We start from the raw sequence: 12,916 nt of genomic DNA, 5'->3' as shown, positions 1-12,916 counted from the left end.
GTAGTAAGTTTTGCAATTAGAAACTGCAATGAGCATCAGAAACCCAGGAACTCACACAAGGTCCTATTTTGCTTCCAAAGCGCTTATGAAATTTTGCTTTGACAATGTCGTGTATTGTGGGAGATGGGAAGAATATTTATATCCTCGCTAAGCTTTGCTTCAGATACCTGCTCTCCAAAATGATAAAATATAAAGAGGTATGCATTTTCACAGCAAAGCTTTAATCTGGTATTTTGAAGGGCGGTAGTCAAGCTTAATGCAGTAATGAATATTTTACCTTCCTTGATATGCGCCGCCTAATACACGGTGAACATCCGTAGAGGCCATAATAAAATAGCTCTCGCTCCAGTACTGTACAGATATATACATACAACCCTTGGAGATGTTCGCAGAGTCTGCTTAGGCCAATCCTTCTACGCATCAGATTTTTTGAAGCGGCTGGAGAGTCATGGCTCCATATGATGGGCGCATGATATTCGAGGCTTCACTACTCATCGTGAAAAAGGGAAGCTTCGGATATTGAGACGGGGGTCGAGTTCGAACTGTTTATTTCCCTTTCCGCTTCTGTTCGAGAAATAGCACCTTTTTACGAACTGTAGTACACACCGGAAAGTTAGCTGTGAGTTTGACTTTCATATACATCCTCTTCACCCATCTTCGTCTCGCATTCGGGGTATTCGGGTAAAATCCACGTTTTGAGGGCTCGCGGTATGCTTCCCTACAACATCTGGGGAGTGAGAAGTAACGTACCGACAGGGTCGTATTTTAGCATGCTCATGGGCCGCGACGTTCGCGGACGGGAGTATGTGTAGAAGAAACCGGTCATGGCCATGGATAGAAGGCGCACGGAGAGCAGACGAGTCTTGGCTACTTCGGAGTTAGCAAGACGCTATTGCTAGGATGGCTTGACGTACGTTTCTTCGCCATTGTCTAGGATTGGCGACCGTCGGGCGGTTAACGGGTTTGTTTGAGGGTTCGAATTGAACGAGGACGTCAAATGTGGATTGTTCACGATGTCACAATTCAATGCGACCAAGTTTTTGGTGGAGCTTAGCCTGGTTGTGTGGACATGTGGCTGGTGCTAGTGCTAACGGGCTGTGCGGAACCCCACCTGGGCATTATCGGAATGCTCAAGCCACATTTGATATAATAAGTCCCGCGGCATCTACGGACTGGAGCCGACGGCAGTTGGACCTTGCATCTTATTAAATCCCGGGCTTAACCAATTTGCGATTTCGCACTCCAGCACCTTTTTCTTGACTCACTACCTGAATAATAGAAGTCTGGATGTATGGTCCAACACGCCCTGTATGTACTTGGCTGCTTCGCTGCTTCGTCTAGCTACATTTTAGGCATTCATAAAATCTGTTAACCTCCATTAGCGATCGCATGGACTTTCCAGAATGGACTTAGCTGCCGATTTTCTCTAGGTCATGCTGACCGATCGGATCTAGCATAACGATCGTTTACATCAAAATTCAACCAATAATGTATTTCCTATTTGTCCATGCTATATACTTAGTTCTTGGTATCGATGCTGTAGGTCTATTTTCGACCCATTTAGGGATTTGAACGAGTATCTTAAGATGGATCCGGTATAAGAATTATAATACCTAGGCTAGAACAGACTCATGACTCAGGCATAGGTACATGACTCTGCATAATTGTTAATAGCACACAAGGCTATCAGTTATATCCAACGGAAATTTACTGTCTATAAGTCATATACCCAGCTGTTTCGACAAGTTTAAACTATAAGTTCAAGAGCAAACTTCAAATAGCCCCTTCAAAATGCCTTCTATCGATCTTGAGTACCCCAAGCAACCTTATAACAAGGTTAACCGATATGACTCTCGAGGTAACGCATATAACTAACATCTAAAGTTGGGTGGTTTGCTAATATCTCCCAAGCTACCTATGCTCTGGAGACCATCCACCAGATAGTGAACGCCTGTCCTATTCTCCATGTCTCCTTTACCGTTCCTAACTCCCCCTTTCCTACGATACTGCCTATGATAGGTCAGATGGGCTCGTTTGACCGGCCTAGCGCGGATACGGGGGATGTACTCGAGCTTTATCTCCACGGTTACGTTTCATCGCGGCTCATAAACATGTCGCGAAACGCCACCAACGACACCGCCTCGTCAGGGGAAGAAGAGGGATTGCCAATATGTGTGGCCGCCAGTCAAGTGGATGGCCTGGTCCTGGCGCTCACCCCGAACTCGCACAGTTACAACTACCGTTCGGCATCACTGTTCGGGTACGCGAAGCTGGTGACTGATATCGAGGAGAAGCAATACGCCATGGAACTCATCACCAACTCAGTAGTCCGCGATCGCTATCGCCACACTCGCGTCCCACCCAACGCCGCCGAGATGCAGAGCACCAGCATCTTACGCGTCAAGATCTCCGCCGGCAGCGCTAAGCTCAGGACTGGCATGCCCAACGACGACAAGGCAGATGTGGAGAACGGCGAGCTACTGGACAAGGTGTGGACAGGCGTAGTTCCCGTGCACTACACTCTGGGAGAGCCAATCCCCGGACCGTATAATAGGGTGGAGATGCCGTCGTACTTACGAGAGTTCGTCGCGGATTCTAATCACTATGCGAAGGAGCTCGCCGTGGTGGATGCTATGAAGCCAATGGCAGCGAAGCCGAAACATCATGATGATGCCTGATTTTGCTCTAGCCCGTGGTGGCGTTTCCTAATTGTTAAGCGTTGTGCCTATTATTCCCATGGAAGAATCTCGATGTTGAAACTGGCCGGCCTCATATTAACTATCACATATAAGGCCTGATTTCTCGTTAGCAATTATGGCGTCGTTTTTGCGATAATAACAAAGCAATTCACGTTATAACATATTCACTATTTCGTATTAATAAGTATATGGTTGTTCGTTTATGTTGAAGCAGAATCAATGCAGGTAGAATCGCAAGTACTAAACCTACCAAACCCAGGTATCTCAATAAGACCGTACATATAAGTCGGACTTTTTCCTCTACACGTGAAGTTCAGTTGGATAATAGCATCACTCACACAGCTCATGTACTGGTTTTCTTTTTGAGTAGAAACTGGGGAAATGCATTTTCCAATACTACTCCTAGATCGTTAGGACCGGTATCATCCTATACCAGGCTATAAATCAAGTAAAACATGCCGTCGGATCGGCGCCTACAGGTTACTAGATACATAGGTGCTTACCTACCTAGGTATCTATGAAGGTAGTAGAGATAAATCGTACGTGCTATCGGTTAGTGAAATAATTGGTTGTTTACTTGTCTAAGGCATACTCACGTTCGCATTATCCAACATCCAACATGCTTCTCCACCTAGCAGTATTTTCTTCTATACTTACTAGAGCATAGTCCTTTCTTTTTAGCAAATTTTAATTGCCTGTCTGTTGGAGAACAGTGCTATCACAATTGTAGCAGTCCCGAAAACCTTCTTCTATTATATCGTTAATATGGAGGCCTTAGCAGCACTAGGTGTTGCTGCAGCAGCTGTGTAACTATTTGATTTTTCACGAACTCTTATCGGAGACATTAGGACTGCTCAAGAAGCAGGAAAACTCAAATCCATCCAATATGTCCTGCAAAACGCTACCAGAGACATAGCCGATTTAAGCGAAGTATTCCAACATCGGGCAGGTCACAGTTTAGACATAGATGAGCGAGTCTCTAAACAATAAAAGGTTGGTGATTGAAATGGTTCTAAGAAAAGGAGCTAACAAGGGGCGAGGCGCTGGGCGACGTATTCACTCATTGTGGCATAGTTGCAAGTGAGCTCATGAACCTCTTAGAAGAACTGAGACCTGTATCCAACGAGTCAATATGGGCAAACTTTCGACGTACAATCAAGTATAGGAAGGTAATGAAAAAGGCCCAAGGGCTTGAGGAACAAACTACGGTTTACCGGGGCGAGCTAACACTTCAGCTCCTATTGATATCACGCTCTTACACTGAATAAAGCATGACCTGTTCTAATCAACAACATGTCACTGCTTCTCCTACGCAATTAGATATTTGTGACCTAGGGATATGTCAGCCACCCATGGAAGCAGATCTAACGTCAGAGTCACCGTAAGAGAAGGACCAAACCCCACAAGCTGAGGCTATATATCTTTCAGAAAGTTCTCCTGTACTAATGAACGAACAGACCCAAAGTATCGTATGCCACCTTTAGTTCTTTCGCGATGATCCAACCTAGTCCCCACCGCAGAAAAGGAGACATATTTGGTTTTATGATAGAAAATAAACATCCTGTATTGAAAATGCTCATACGCCAGTTTTACGGACTCGATTATTCGAATATACACTATATGGGTAGGTAACTACTTAGTTTATCACAGGCAAGTACATGAAATACCCGCAGTAGCGTTACCGCGCTCACCAATTCTGCCAGATATAGTTCGGTATCACGGTCCGCATTACAGCCCAATGGCCCAGAGCGCCTTGATCGTGCCACTTCTCCAGCTTCTCGGTCTCGTTCACCCTAAGAACCCCCGCATCCGCGGCAGCAGCCAAGAAGGCCGATTCCTTCACCTCGTGCTTGGGCAAGAGGTACGCCCTCCTGGCAAGACTACCGAGGTAGTCGGCCTCGGTGGGTTTTCGGAACGTGACTTTCTCTCCTGTCTTAGTACAAAAGACGATGACGTTGTCAAAATCGCGGCCGGCCTCTTCAACTGCCTCCGCGGAAGGCGCTTCACTTTCTCTGAAGACACGGCATGAGGGGAAGACTTCCCTAATCGTGTTCATGACAATGCCAAGTGGGGGTAGAGTGAAATCACCAGCATAGTTCTAAAATTATTAGTTCTAATGTAATTGAAAATGCATGCACTCAGGAAGACTTACAATAGCTATGACACCATTGGGCTTTAGCATGTGTCTTAAGCCTGATAAGAATTCGTAAGTAAATAAAGGTATTGGCTCTGCGCCACCCGTGAAGACGTCATGGATGATATAATCGTAATATTCATGGAGGATATCCTTATTAGACTGGCTCCAGGAGATTGCGTCTTGAATCACAGCTGTGTGATTCAGGGGTAGCCCAAAGTATTTCTTGGCAAAGTCATATACTACGGGATCGATTTCGACAATGGTCGTATCTATCCCATGAGCTATCAGGGCCGATGGTGTAGTTCCGATACCAAGGCCACTAAGATATTATTAGTGACTAAAGATATTCATAAAGACGGGATACTTACATATTTAGAGCTTTTGCTTCGTTGTCAGATGCTTTGTTCTGGATTGGAATAAGACGCACTGCCTCGAGTTGGGTAAATACGCTGTAAATGGGTTCTGCAACAATTTTCCGGCCGAACTTGGTCCACTCGCCGCCAAGTAGACTATGGTCGCACCTCATAGTTCGGAATCCGTCCTTATGATTGTTTAGTACTGAGATATACCCGGTGTTAGACTCCCATCGATCGACTAACGACCACCCACTAGCCTGTAGGGTTGCGTTTAAAGAGCTAGTAGCCATCGGGGTCATGAGATGCGTATTATAAAAACCAGCATGCAGGATCGCCGGGATGGTCCAGACGAGGAGCTTAGACCGGGCCATAATGCTATAAGTCGTGGCCAGCACCAATTCTAAACCCACACGCGTCTGCGGCAGCGATTTGCCAATCTGTTCAAAAAGTTGCTGCAGCGTTTCCTTTTCAACAAACTTGAAGAATGCATAGGAGCCCAGACCTGGCGCGGAGCCGGCAATGGACTTTGGCAAGATGCTTAGATCAACGTTTTCGAGGACGTCTGCTATACACGCCGTACTAAGTACAACTAACGGGAATAACGTAAGAGCTTCGGTGATAGCTGGTCCCAGCTCCGCACCGAAGGTCTCACTCGCCTGGAAGAGGAAAAACTGGGCCATAGGGACATATGCGGCTACTAGGGGTAGTAGAGTAATTGTTTTGAAAGGCAAGGTGCGTCTCAGAACAACGTTAACCCCCCATCCTACAAACAAGGCCGACCATACTACTCTCTGATGTAGCCTAGTCGCGGCGATTTGGCCGTAGACAGGCGACAGCGTCAGCTGGGAGACATTGGCATAGACGGCCATGAGTATGATGAGGGCTGCTGCCTTTACATAAACAATAGCTTGTTCGATAGCCCAATTGATCCAATTCTCCTCTTTAGCTTGGCCAGCTAGTACCTTAAGCTCTTCTTCGAACTCTTCCTTGGTCTCCGCAGGCTTCTTTGGTCCTCCACCTCCCGTTTGGGACGCCCCCTTTTTCGGGGTCTGTTTTCGTGGAGGCATAATGAGATGAATAAATGAAAATCAGCTAAATTCGCTAGTTAATATGTAAGCATATAGAACAAGACTACCTAGCTATAAAATGAACAAAGAATGAGAATTGTGGCTCTTAACAGCCTGCTGTTAGAGCTCTCATATCCTTTATCTTACTTCTTGTATGGCGTTGAAGTGTTTTATAGGCTGAGAGGATCGAAGTGAACAGATGTCTTGATAATTCAATAAGACGGAGTTCTTTACACACTGGTATTTTTGGTGGATCTTGTGGCAGTGGAGATACATAGGTACCTATCTTAGGTACCTAACCTTAGGCAGGTACCTAGATACATAATTGTGGCTAGTTTGACCCCCAAATCTGACGGGCGCTAAGTCCTATTCAGTTTAGGTCGATGACTCCGGGTGCCTGCATATCTTGTCCGTCAATTGCTGGCCTACGAGTTTCCTCCTTACATATTGCGAAAATGGACGACGATGATGACTTCGGTGCCGACGCAGATTTTTTATCTGCTTTAGCCTCTTCTGCAGCTGGAAGCAACTCTAGTCAGGCTAAATCCCAACCCACTACGAACCGTGTTCAGCAACCCGTTCCCCAAAGAATCCAACAGCCAACTCCTCAAAGGATACAGCAGCCGACGCCTCAACGTTTAGACAAACCACCACCGGCCTCTAACTCGGCTACGCCTAAGATTGTTCAACCGACACCTCAAGCTCTCCCACAGCGCTCATCCGGTTCTTCAATTCTAGTATCCCCGCGCCAAAAAGGGAACCCCGTACTAGCATCCCTACGTTCAGTGGCATGGGAGTACAGTGATATTCCCGCCGATTATGGGCTAGGGTTAACAACATGTGCCCTATTTTTAAGCCTCAAGTATCATCGGTTACATCCCGAATACATTTATACCCGAATTCGCAATCTACAGGGGAAATACAATCTGCGCATCCTCTTAACTATGGTCGATATACCTAACCACGAAGATTCCTTGCGCGAACTCTCTAAGACCTCATTAATCAATAACGTCACCATAATTCTTTGCTGGTCCGCTGCTGAGGCCGCGAGATACCTCGAATTATACAAGTCTTACGAGCACGCGAATTTCAGCGCTATTAAGGGGCAGCAAGCTACGGGTTACGCCGAGAAGCTCGTCGAGTTTGTCACGGTACCTAGAGGGATCAACAAAGCCGATGCTATTTCTCTTGTCAGCGCATTTGGTAGTCTGAAGAACGCAATCAATGCCGATCCCGAGCAGGTTGCTATTATTGGCGGCTGGGGAGAGAAGAAAGTCAAAAGATGGTGCAGCGTTGTGGAAGAGCCGTTCCGAGTTCAACACGCAGCTAAGAGACGCCTTGTTGACGAGAGCAACAGCGCTGCCGACAAAGCTATTCCGTTGAGTCGAGTGCCATTGAGGGATATGCCTCGTGTATCAGCACATCTATCTCGAGGCAGTGCTACTACAGAACCACAAGGTAAACCGCCCTCGGAGCCTAAGCAGGACCACCAAAGTCGAGATGCTGCTATAGATGAGTATGATGAGGAAGTAATGCTGGCGGCGGCCATTGAAGAATCTAAGAAGACAATGGTACAGGAGCAGCCGTCTAGCTCGACCTCAAAAGCACACGAGGAAGACAAACTGAGCGAGGGAATAGCCGCGGCACTCGCAAAGCTCAGGGATAAGGGATAAGGTATGATGATGATACCTGCCTAGTTTGGGTGGGCTAGGCCTAACGCTCGGAGCGTCCCGAGCAGTGCTATCTCTTAGATGCGAGGGTGCGACTTGAATAGCCTAGCAGAAAGCAATGGCGTTCATGAGAAGGTATCACAGTAAGGAAGAGCATGTGCATATTCCCATATGATTCCGGTCAGGTCATATATCGTCCAGTGTAACCAATCACCTTGAAGTCCAAGAGCTACATATACTAATAACGCAAGGCGCCAGTGGGGTTTGCTTGGCGGATTTTCCCAGGGAATATTAGTCGAGGCGGTCTAGCTGCAATTCAGGTTTGTCTTTAGCTTGGGAGATCCTCGTAGGAATTATGCACATACGCATTCCTAGGTAAATTCCGCGGACAATTTCTCAAAGATCCCTTGGATATTCTCCGGGTTTAAAATATGATGTTGTGGAATAGCTTCGCAGCAGCAGATCCAGGGTTAAATTATTACAAGTAGCACGTCAAGTCAACCACGAATCGGATTAGAAAAGATCCTGCATCAAAACTACATATGTATAATACACCTTAGGTATCTAAGTTAGATATATGTTGGTTCACTCTATAGTGCATATACGATATATGTACAACAGCTACGCGTACATAGGTGGAGTTCCACGATGAAATGCGGCCATGTATGGGTAGGTACCTAGTGTACCTACCTATCTATATATGTATGTGGATGAGCCCATCATCGATCGGTACCTGCGAGAATCCGAATCTTTAATTTCGGCGGTTTGTACCCCCTTTTCTCCCTTTCGCATGGGTTCCCCGCACGTCAGCTTAGATAAGAGGTGAGTTAATTCTTACCTCGACCAAATTTTGCCTACGAAATGCCGATACTAATCTTTAGTTTTGGGGTAAGGTAGGTACCGGAGCTTAATTAAAATAGTTGGGGTTAGTTTAGTGGAGGCGCTAAATAGCGCGGGGGAGAGGTGTTGCCTTTGTACATTAGGTAGGCACATACTTGCCAACATCAAGCACTAACTCAGTAGCCCTAGGTAGCTTCCCTAGGCTAGACGCCTTCGTCTATGCCCTATTAATTACAGGAGACATGCGCTGACCTCATAGCGCAGACATAGTTAAAAATCTTAATTTAATCTTCCGCTTATACACGTTCCTAGCACTGGTTCCTCAGCATAAATTCCTAGTCTAAGACAAAAAGACAAACCCCCCATCACAAAATGCAATAGTATGATATTTCCCGTCCAACCTTGCCTTAGTAATTCATCAAGCAGATTTTGCTTGTGTCTTGGTCACAAGACATTAAACCTGAAATCTCCACCTCTTTACCATAATATTATTTACGGCCCGTTATCCTCTTCCCTAATCCTGCTTCCTAGGCGACATCTCTTGGACCTGCAGATCCGTTGCCCCTTTCGGAAGGTCACACGTTTTCTTAATTATCAAGTATCCGCCATCTCGACTATTTGCCCAGAATACGGGTACTAGTAAGTGATTATCGACCTGGGATTTTAACTGGTAACGTTTCTCTCCCTTCCTCGCCGGACGGACTTCTAGCTCTACCTAATTAGGGCACTGTCTAAGCGCTCTATCATATGAGCTACTAAGTATTCGGGGTAACATATTCGTGATGTTCAGTCTGTGCCACATGGCCCATTTTGAGTGAGACCTGGCATCCTCGTGCTTCTAGTCTGTGATCATCAAAGTAGCATTGCAGAAAGCCTGAGCTTGCATGCCGAGCGTGCTTGAACCTCCCTGTCTTGTTGGATGGCACTAGAGATTTGACCCCCCGACCCCAATAAACTTGCGAGCCGCAAAGACACCGCTCGGTCCATATTGATACATATTGATAAGACTGCAAGCTTAGGTTGGCTGATCGTGGTGTTGGTTTATGTTACCAAGCCACATACCCTCACATCAACATCCACACACATACGTAACGTACAGGCATAATCTACAGGCATGATATACCCCTGTTGTTGCAGTCGAATTATGAGTTACCTTCCGCCCAAGCTCTTGGTCCCTCAGTCCCTCCAGCTGCTGATTTAGTTAACCTAGTAGATATGGCCTATGCAGGTGACAGACATTCGCCTTCTGTAGCAAATTGTCAAAACCCCGAGGCCCCATGTCTAAGTAGTTCACATACCGCAATGCTCAGACTTAGTATAAGACTCGCCTATATTCCCTCTTCTTATCTCCTTTCCTCATTCCTGCTGTCAGCCATTTAACCCCCTTGGCTTAGTCGGCAGGCTCATTCTCTCGTGTTCTCGTCATATTTAGAAATAGTTGGACTTATCGCACATCACACGACTATGGTGAACACTAAAAAGGCTCTCGCCTTTCTAGGCAGTGCCTCTTATGCCATAGCCCAGCCTTCATACGTGTCTCATCCTGACAGAGCTGATGCTGTTAAGGCGGCGTTCCAGCGTTCTTGGGACGGCTACTACCAATACGCGTTCCCTAACGATACCTTGAGGCCTATCTCAAAGACATACCAAAATGATCGGTATGTGAATATCTTAAAGCTGTTTTTGAGCGTGGACTGACTGAAGTGACAGAAATGGATGGGGAGCCAGCGCGGTTGATGCCATTTCTACGGCCCTCGTGATGGGAAATGGAGATGTGGTCAACGCTATTGTAGACCATATCCAGTCCATTAACTTTAACGCCACTGCTCCCGGCTCAGAAAGTGTTTCCGTATTTGAAACTACTATTCGCTACTTGGGCGGTCTCCTCTCAGGTAAGCCAGCGAGAACCGCCCTCAACATAACAATTAGCTAACTATACACAAGCATACGATTTTCTGAATGGTCCTCTAAAACAATACGCAAAGGACCAGTCGTCCGTTGACAAGATTCTTGAGCAAGCAATTAATCTAGCTGAAATTCTCAGCGTGGCTTTCGATACCCCCAGCGGAGTTCCCATAAACACGCTGATCTACAGCTCAGACGGGTATCACGTCGGTAGTGATACCACCAACGGTATTGCCACCATTGGAACTTTGGTACTTGAGTGGACTCGCTTGAGTGATATCACGGGAGATGATAAATATGCAAAGTTAACACAGGTCGCTGAGGACTACCTTCTCAACGTACGCAACCCGGAAGTAGGCGAGCCGTATCCTGGATTGATTGGAACCGATGTCAAAGTTTCCGATGGAACCTTCGCAGACTCCAGCGGCGGCTGGAATGGCGGTACGGATTCATTCTACGAGTATCTCATCAAGATGTATGTCTACGACCAAGACCGTTTCGGCGTTTACAAGGACCGATGGATTGCTGCCGTCGACTCCAGCATCGAGTACCTAGCATCTACCCCGACCACTCGCCCCGATTTGACATTCCTTGCTGCCTATAGTGGATACGACCAGCTTGACTTCGTGTCAACTCATCTTGCGTGCTTCGACGGAGGCAGCTTTATTCTCGGTGGCTTGACCCTCGATAGTGATAAGTACGTCAAATTCGGACTCGACCTTGTGAATGCGTGTCACGAGACCTACCTCGCGACCGTCACCGGTATTGGACCGGAGGTTTTCTACTGGCAAGATAGCAAGGTAGCAACCAATGCTAGTAACAATGGCCCGCCCCCACAGGAATCTGCCAGCTTTTATGAGACTGCTGGCTTCTGGATCCCATCCGGCGGCGCGAGCTACGTGCTGCGGCCCGAGGTCATCGAAAGCTTCTACTACGCGTACCGCGCGACTGGAGACACCAAGTACCAGGACTGGGCTTGGGAGGCGTTCCAGAACATCAACAAGACATGCAGCGCAGGTGTTGGATACAGCTCCATCGATAACGTGAATGTCGAAGGCGGCGGTGGATTCGACGATTTCCAGGAGAGCTTCTGGTTCGCCGAGGTCCTGAAGTACAGCTACTTGATCCAGGCGGACGACGCGGCGTGGCAGGTCAATGCTGGCCACGACAACACGTGGGTTTTCAACACGGAGGCGCACCCTGTCCTAGTCAAGGGTAAACCAATCTAGACTCACATGTAGAATTGGGCAGACCAAGAAGCATGTGTATATGAGTATTCAGTAGTAGCAGTCAGGGATTAATTAGTCTTGCATTGGGTCGGCGTTGGTTGATCAGTTCTTGTATATATTTAGGGGTACTTTCGAGGCCTACATTTAGGCAATATACCATCCAGTTTTCAATACCTTGTGCGGCTGAATGCAATAGCACCTCGACGCCGTGTCACTATTCTCCGTATTATTCATTCCATAGCGACGCATCGATCACAATCATACCTATAATATCATATATGGAGGCACAGAAAACAACTCAGCTTATTTACTCGTATTAGTAAGTTGGAATTCCTGTCTCCTAATGTATCTGCACTATTGGCGGCACCGTCTGGCATGTGCCACCAAGTCTCATGCTAGGAGCCGAGACACGGCTGTACTGTGCCCTCGGAGCTATTCACAACAACATTCCGACCAGCTTCCGATGAAGTAACGTACTACATGGATACAAGGCTTGTTTGTCCCTCGGGCGTATTGCTTCTAAAAATAATGAAATGGAAAGAAGCGGGTCCGGGTTGCAAATGCGAAATGCGAAATGGAGATTGGCGGCGAGGGATGTAAACTAATCGGCGTGGCTGGGAATTCGAAGAGCAAACCATCAAGACAATTACCAAACTGTTCTTCTTAGGAGGTAGGTAGCCGTATTACCTATTTTAAACAGATAGTAAAACCTATCTATTAAGTAACCTTTGACTTTCTTCTCTGTAAGATTCAGGCAAGCCTAGCTTCGTAGACCACACAGTAACTGCAATGGTGCCAGCGTACGAGGTCGAAGAGCTAGAGCTATAGCAAGTTTGAAGAGAGACATATGTTTTCAAGTTATGGTGACACAGCGTAATATAAGTTGAATGTATCCCCATACTTAGGGTTATAACGTTCCGACGTAAGGGCTTATACATGAACATCAACTTATTATCATATAAGTATACCTTAGATCATCGCTATCTCTGTGAGGAGAAATCCATATGTAAGGG

The 12,916-nt window shown here is 46.7% G+C and overlaps 5 protein-coding genes across 5 annotated transcripts; 3 read left to right on the top strand and 2 right to left on the bottom strand.

The window, feature by feature from the left end:
* Positions 1-546: 546 nt before the first annotated feature.
* Positions 547-927, bottom strand: F4813DRAFT_385015 (uncharacterized protein; the record flags this gene model as incomplete). The annotated part of the gene is made up of 3 exons (XM_049246183.1): positions 547-593; positions 751-867; positions 915-927. 3 exons carry the CDS (start codon positions 925-927, stop codon positions 547-549), a joined length of 177 nt encoding a protein of 58 aa, XP_049104268.1.
* A 408-nt stretch (positions 928-1,335) lies between these two features.
* Positions 1,336-2,978, top strand: F4813DRAFT_344096 (uncharacterized protein). Its single transcript, XM_049241623.1, has 2 exons — positions 1,336-1,858; positions 1,912-2,978. The coding sequence occupies exons 1-2, from the start codon at positions 1,792-1,794 to the stop codon at positions 2,676-2,678; spliced, it is 834 nt and encodes a 277-aa protein (XP_049104267.1). The 5' UTR covers positions 1,336-1,791; the 3' UTR covers positions 2,679-2,978.
* A 1,161-nt stretch (positions 2,979-4,139) lies between these two features.
* F4813DRAFT_344094 (S-adenosyl-L-methionine-dependent methyltransferase) lies at positions 4,140-6,489 on the bottom strand. Its single transcript, XM_049241622.1, has 4 exons — positions 6,328-6,489; positions 5,205-6,269; positions 4,852-5,155; positions 4,140-4,797 (listed from the first exon to the last, which is right to left on the bottom strand). Exons 2-4 carry the CDS (start codon positions 6,257-6,259, stop codon positions 4,387-4,389), a joined length of 1,770 nt encoding a protein of 589 aa, XP_049104266.1. The 5' UTR covers positions 6,260-6,269; positions 6,328-6,489; the 3' UTR covers positions 4,140-4,386.
* Positions 6,490-6,684: 195 nt separating this feature from the next.
* Positions 6,685-8,619, top strand: F4813DRAFT_344093 (restriction endonuclease type II-like protein). The gene has a single exon (XM_049241621.1). It carries the CDS (start codon positions 6,715-6,717, stop codon positions 7,930-7,932), a length of 1,218 nt encoding a protein of 405 aa, XP_049104265.1. The 5' UTR covers positions 6,685-6,714; the 3' UTR covers positions 7,933-8,619.
* Positions 8,620-9,664: 1,045 nt separating this feature from the next.
* On the top strand, positions 9,665-12,411 carry F4813DRAFT_344092 (glycoside hydrolase family 47 protein). Its single transcript, XM_049241620.1, has 3 exons — positions 9,665-10,427; positions 10,480-10,661; positions 10,714-12,411. The coding sequence occupies exons 1-3, from the start codon at positions 10,234-10,236 to the stop codon at positions 11,901-11,903; spliced, it is 1,566 nt and encodes a 521-aa protein (XP_049104264.1). The 5' UTR covers positions 9,665-10,233; the 3' UTR covers positions 11,904-12,411.
* Positions 12,412-12,916: the final 505 nt, after the last annotated feature.

Source organism: Daldinia decipiens (assembly GCF_022478715.1).
Source record: "Daldinia decipiens strain CBS 113046 unplaced genomic scaffold F4813scaffold_2, whole genome shotgun sequence".
Taxonomy (NCBI): domain Eukaryota; kingdom Fungi; phylum Ascomycota; class Sordariomycetes; order Xylariales; family Hypoxylaceae; genus Daldinia; species Daldinia decipiens.
This window is presented reverse-complemented; position numbering and strand designations above follow the sequence as displayed.

Coding starts and splice junctions, on each gene's coding strand:
- F4813DRAFT_344093 (XM_049241621.1), top strand. CDS start 6,715: ATGGACGACGATGATGACTTCGGTGCCGACGCAGATTTTTTATCTGCT.
- F4813DRAFT_344094 (XM_049241622.1), bottom strand. CDS start 6,259: ATGCCTCCACGAAAACAGACCCCGAAAAAGGGGGCGTCCCAAACGGGA. Junction 5,156..5,204: donor GAAGCAAAAGCTCTAAATAT/GTAAGTATCCCG, acceptor ATAATATCTTAG/TGGCCTTGGTATCGGAACTA. Junction 4,798..4,851: donor CCAATGGTGTCATAGCTATT/GTAAGTCTTCCT, acceptor TAATAATTTTAG/AACTATGCTGGTGATTTCAC.
- F4813DRAFT_344096 (XM_049241623.1), top strand. CDS start 1,792: ATGCCTTCTATCGATCTTGAGTACCCCAAGCAACCTTATAACAAGGTT. Junction 1,859..1,911: donor TAACCGATATGACTCTCGAG/GTAACGCATATA, acceptor ATATCTCCCAAG/CTACCTATGCTCTGGAGACC.
- F4813DRAFT_344092 (XM_049241620.1), top strand. CDS start 10,234: ATGGTGAACACTAAAAAGGCTCTCGCCTTTCTAGGCAGTGCCTCTTAT. Junction 10,428..10,479: donor AAGACATACCAAAATGATCG/GTATGTGAATAT, acceptor CTGAAGTGACAG/AAATGGATGGGGAGCCAGCG. Junction 10,662..10,713: donor CTTGGGCGGTCTCCTCTCAG/GTAAGCCAGCGA, acceptor ACTATACACAAG/CATACGATTTTCTGAATGGT.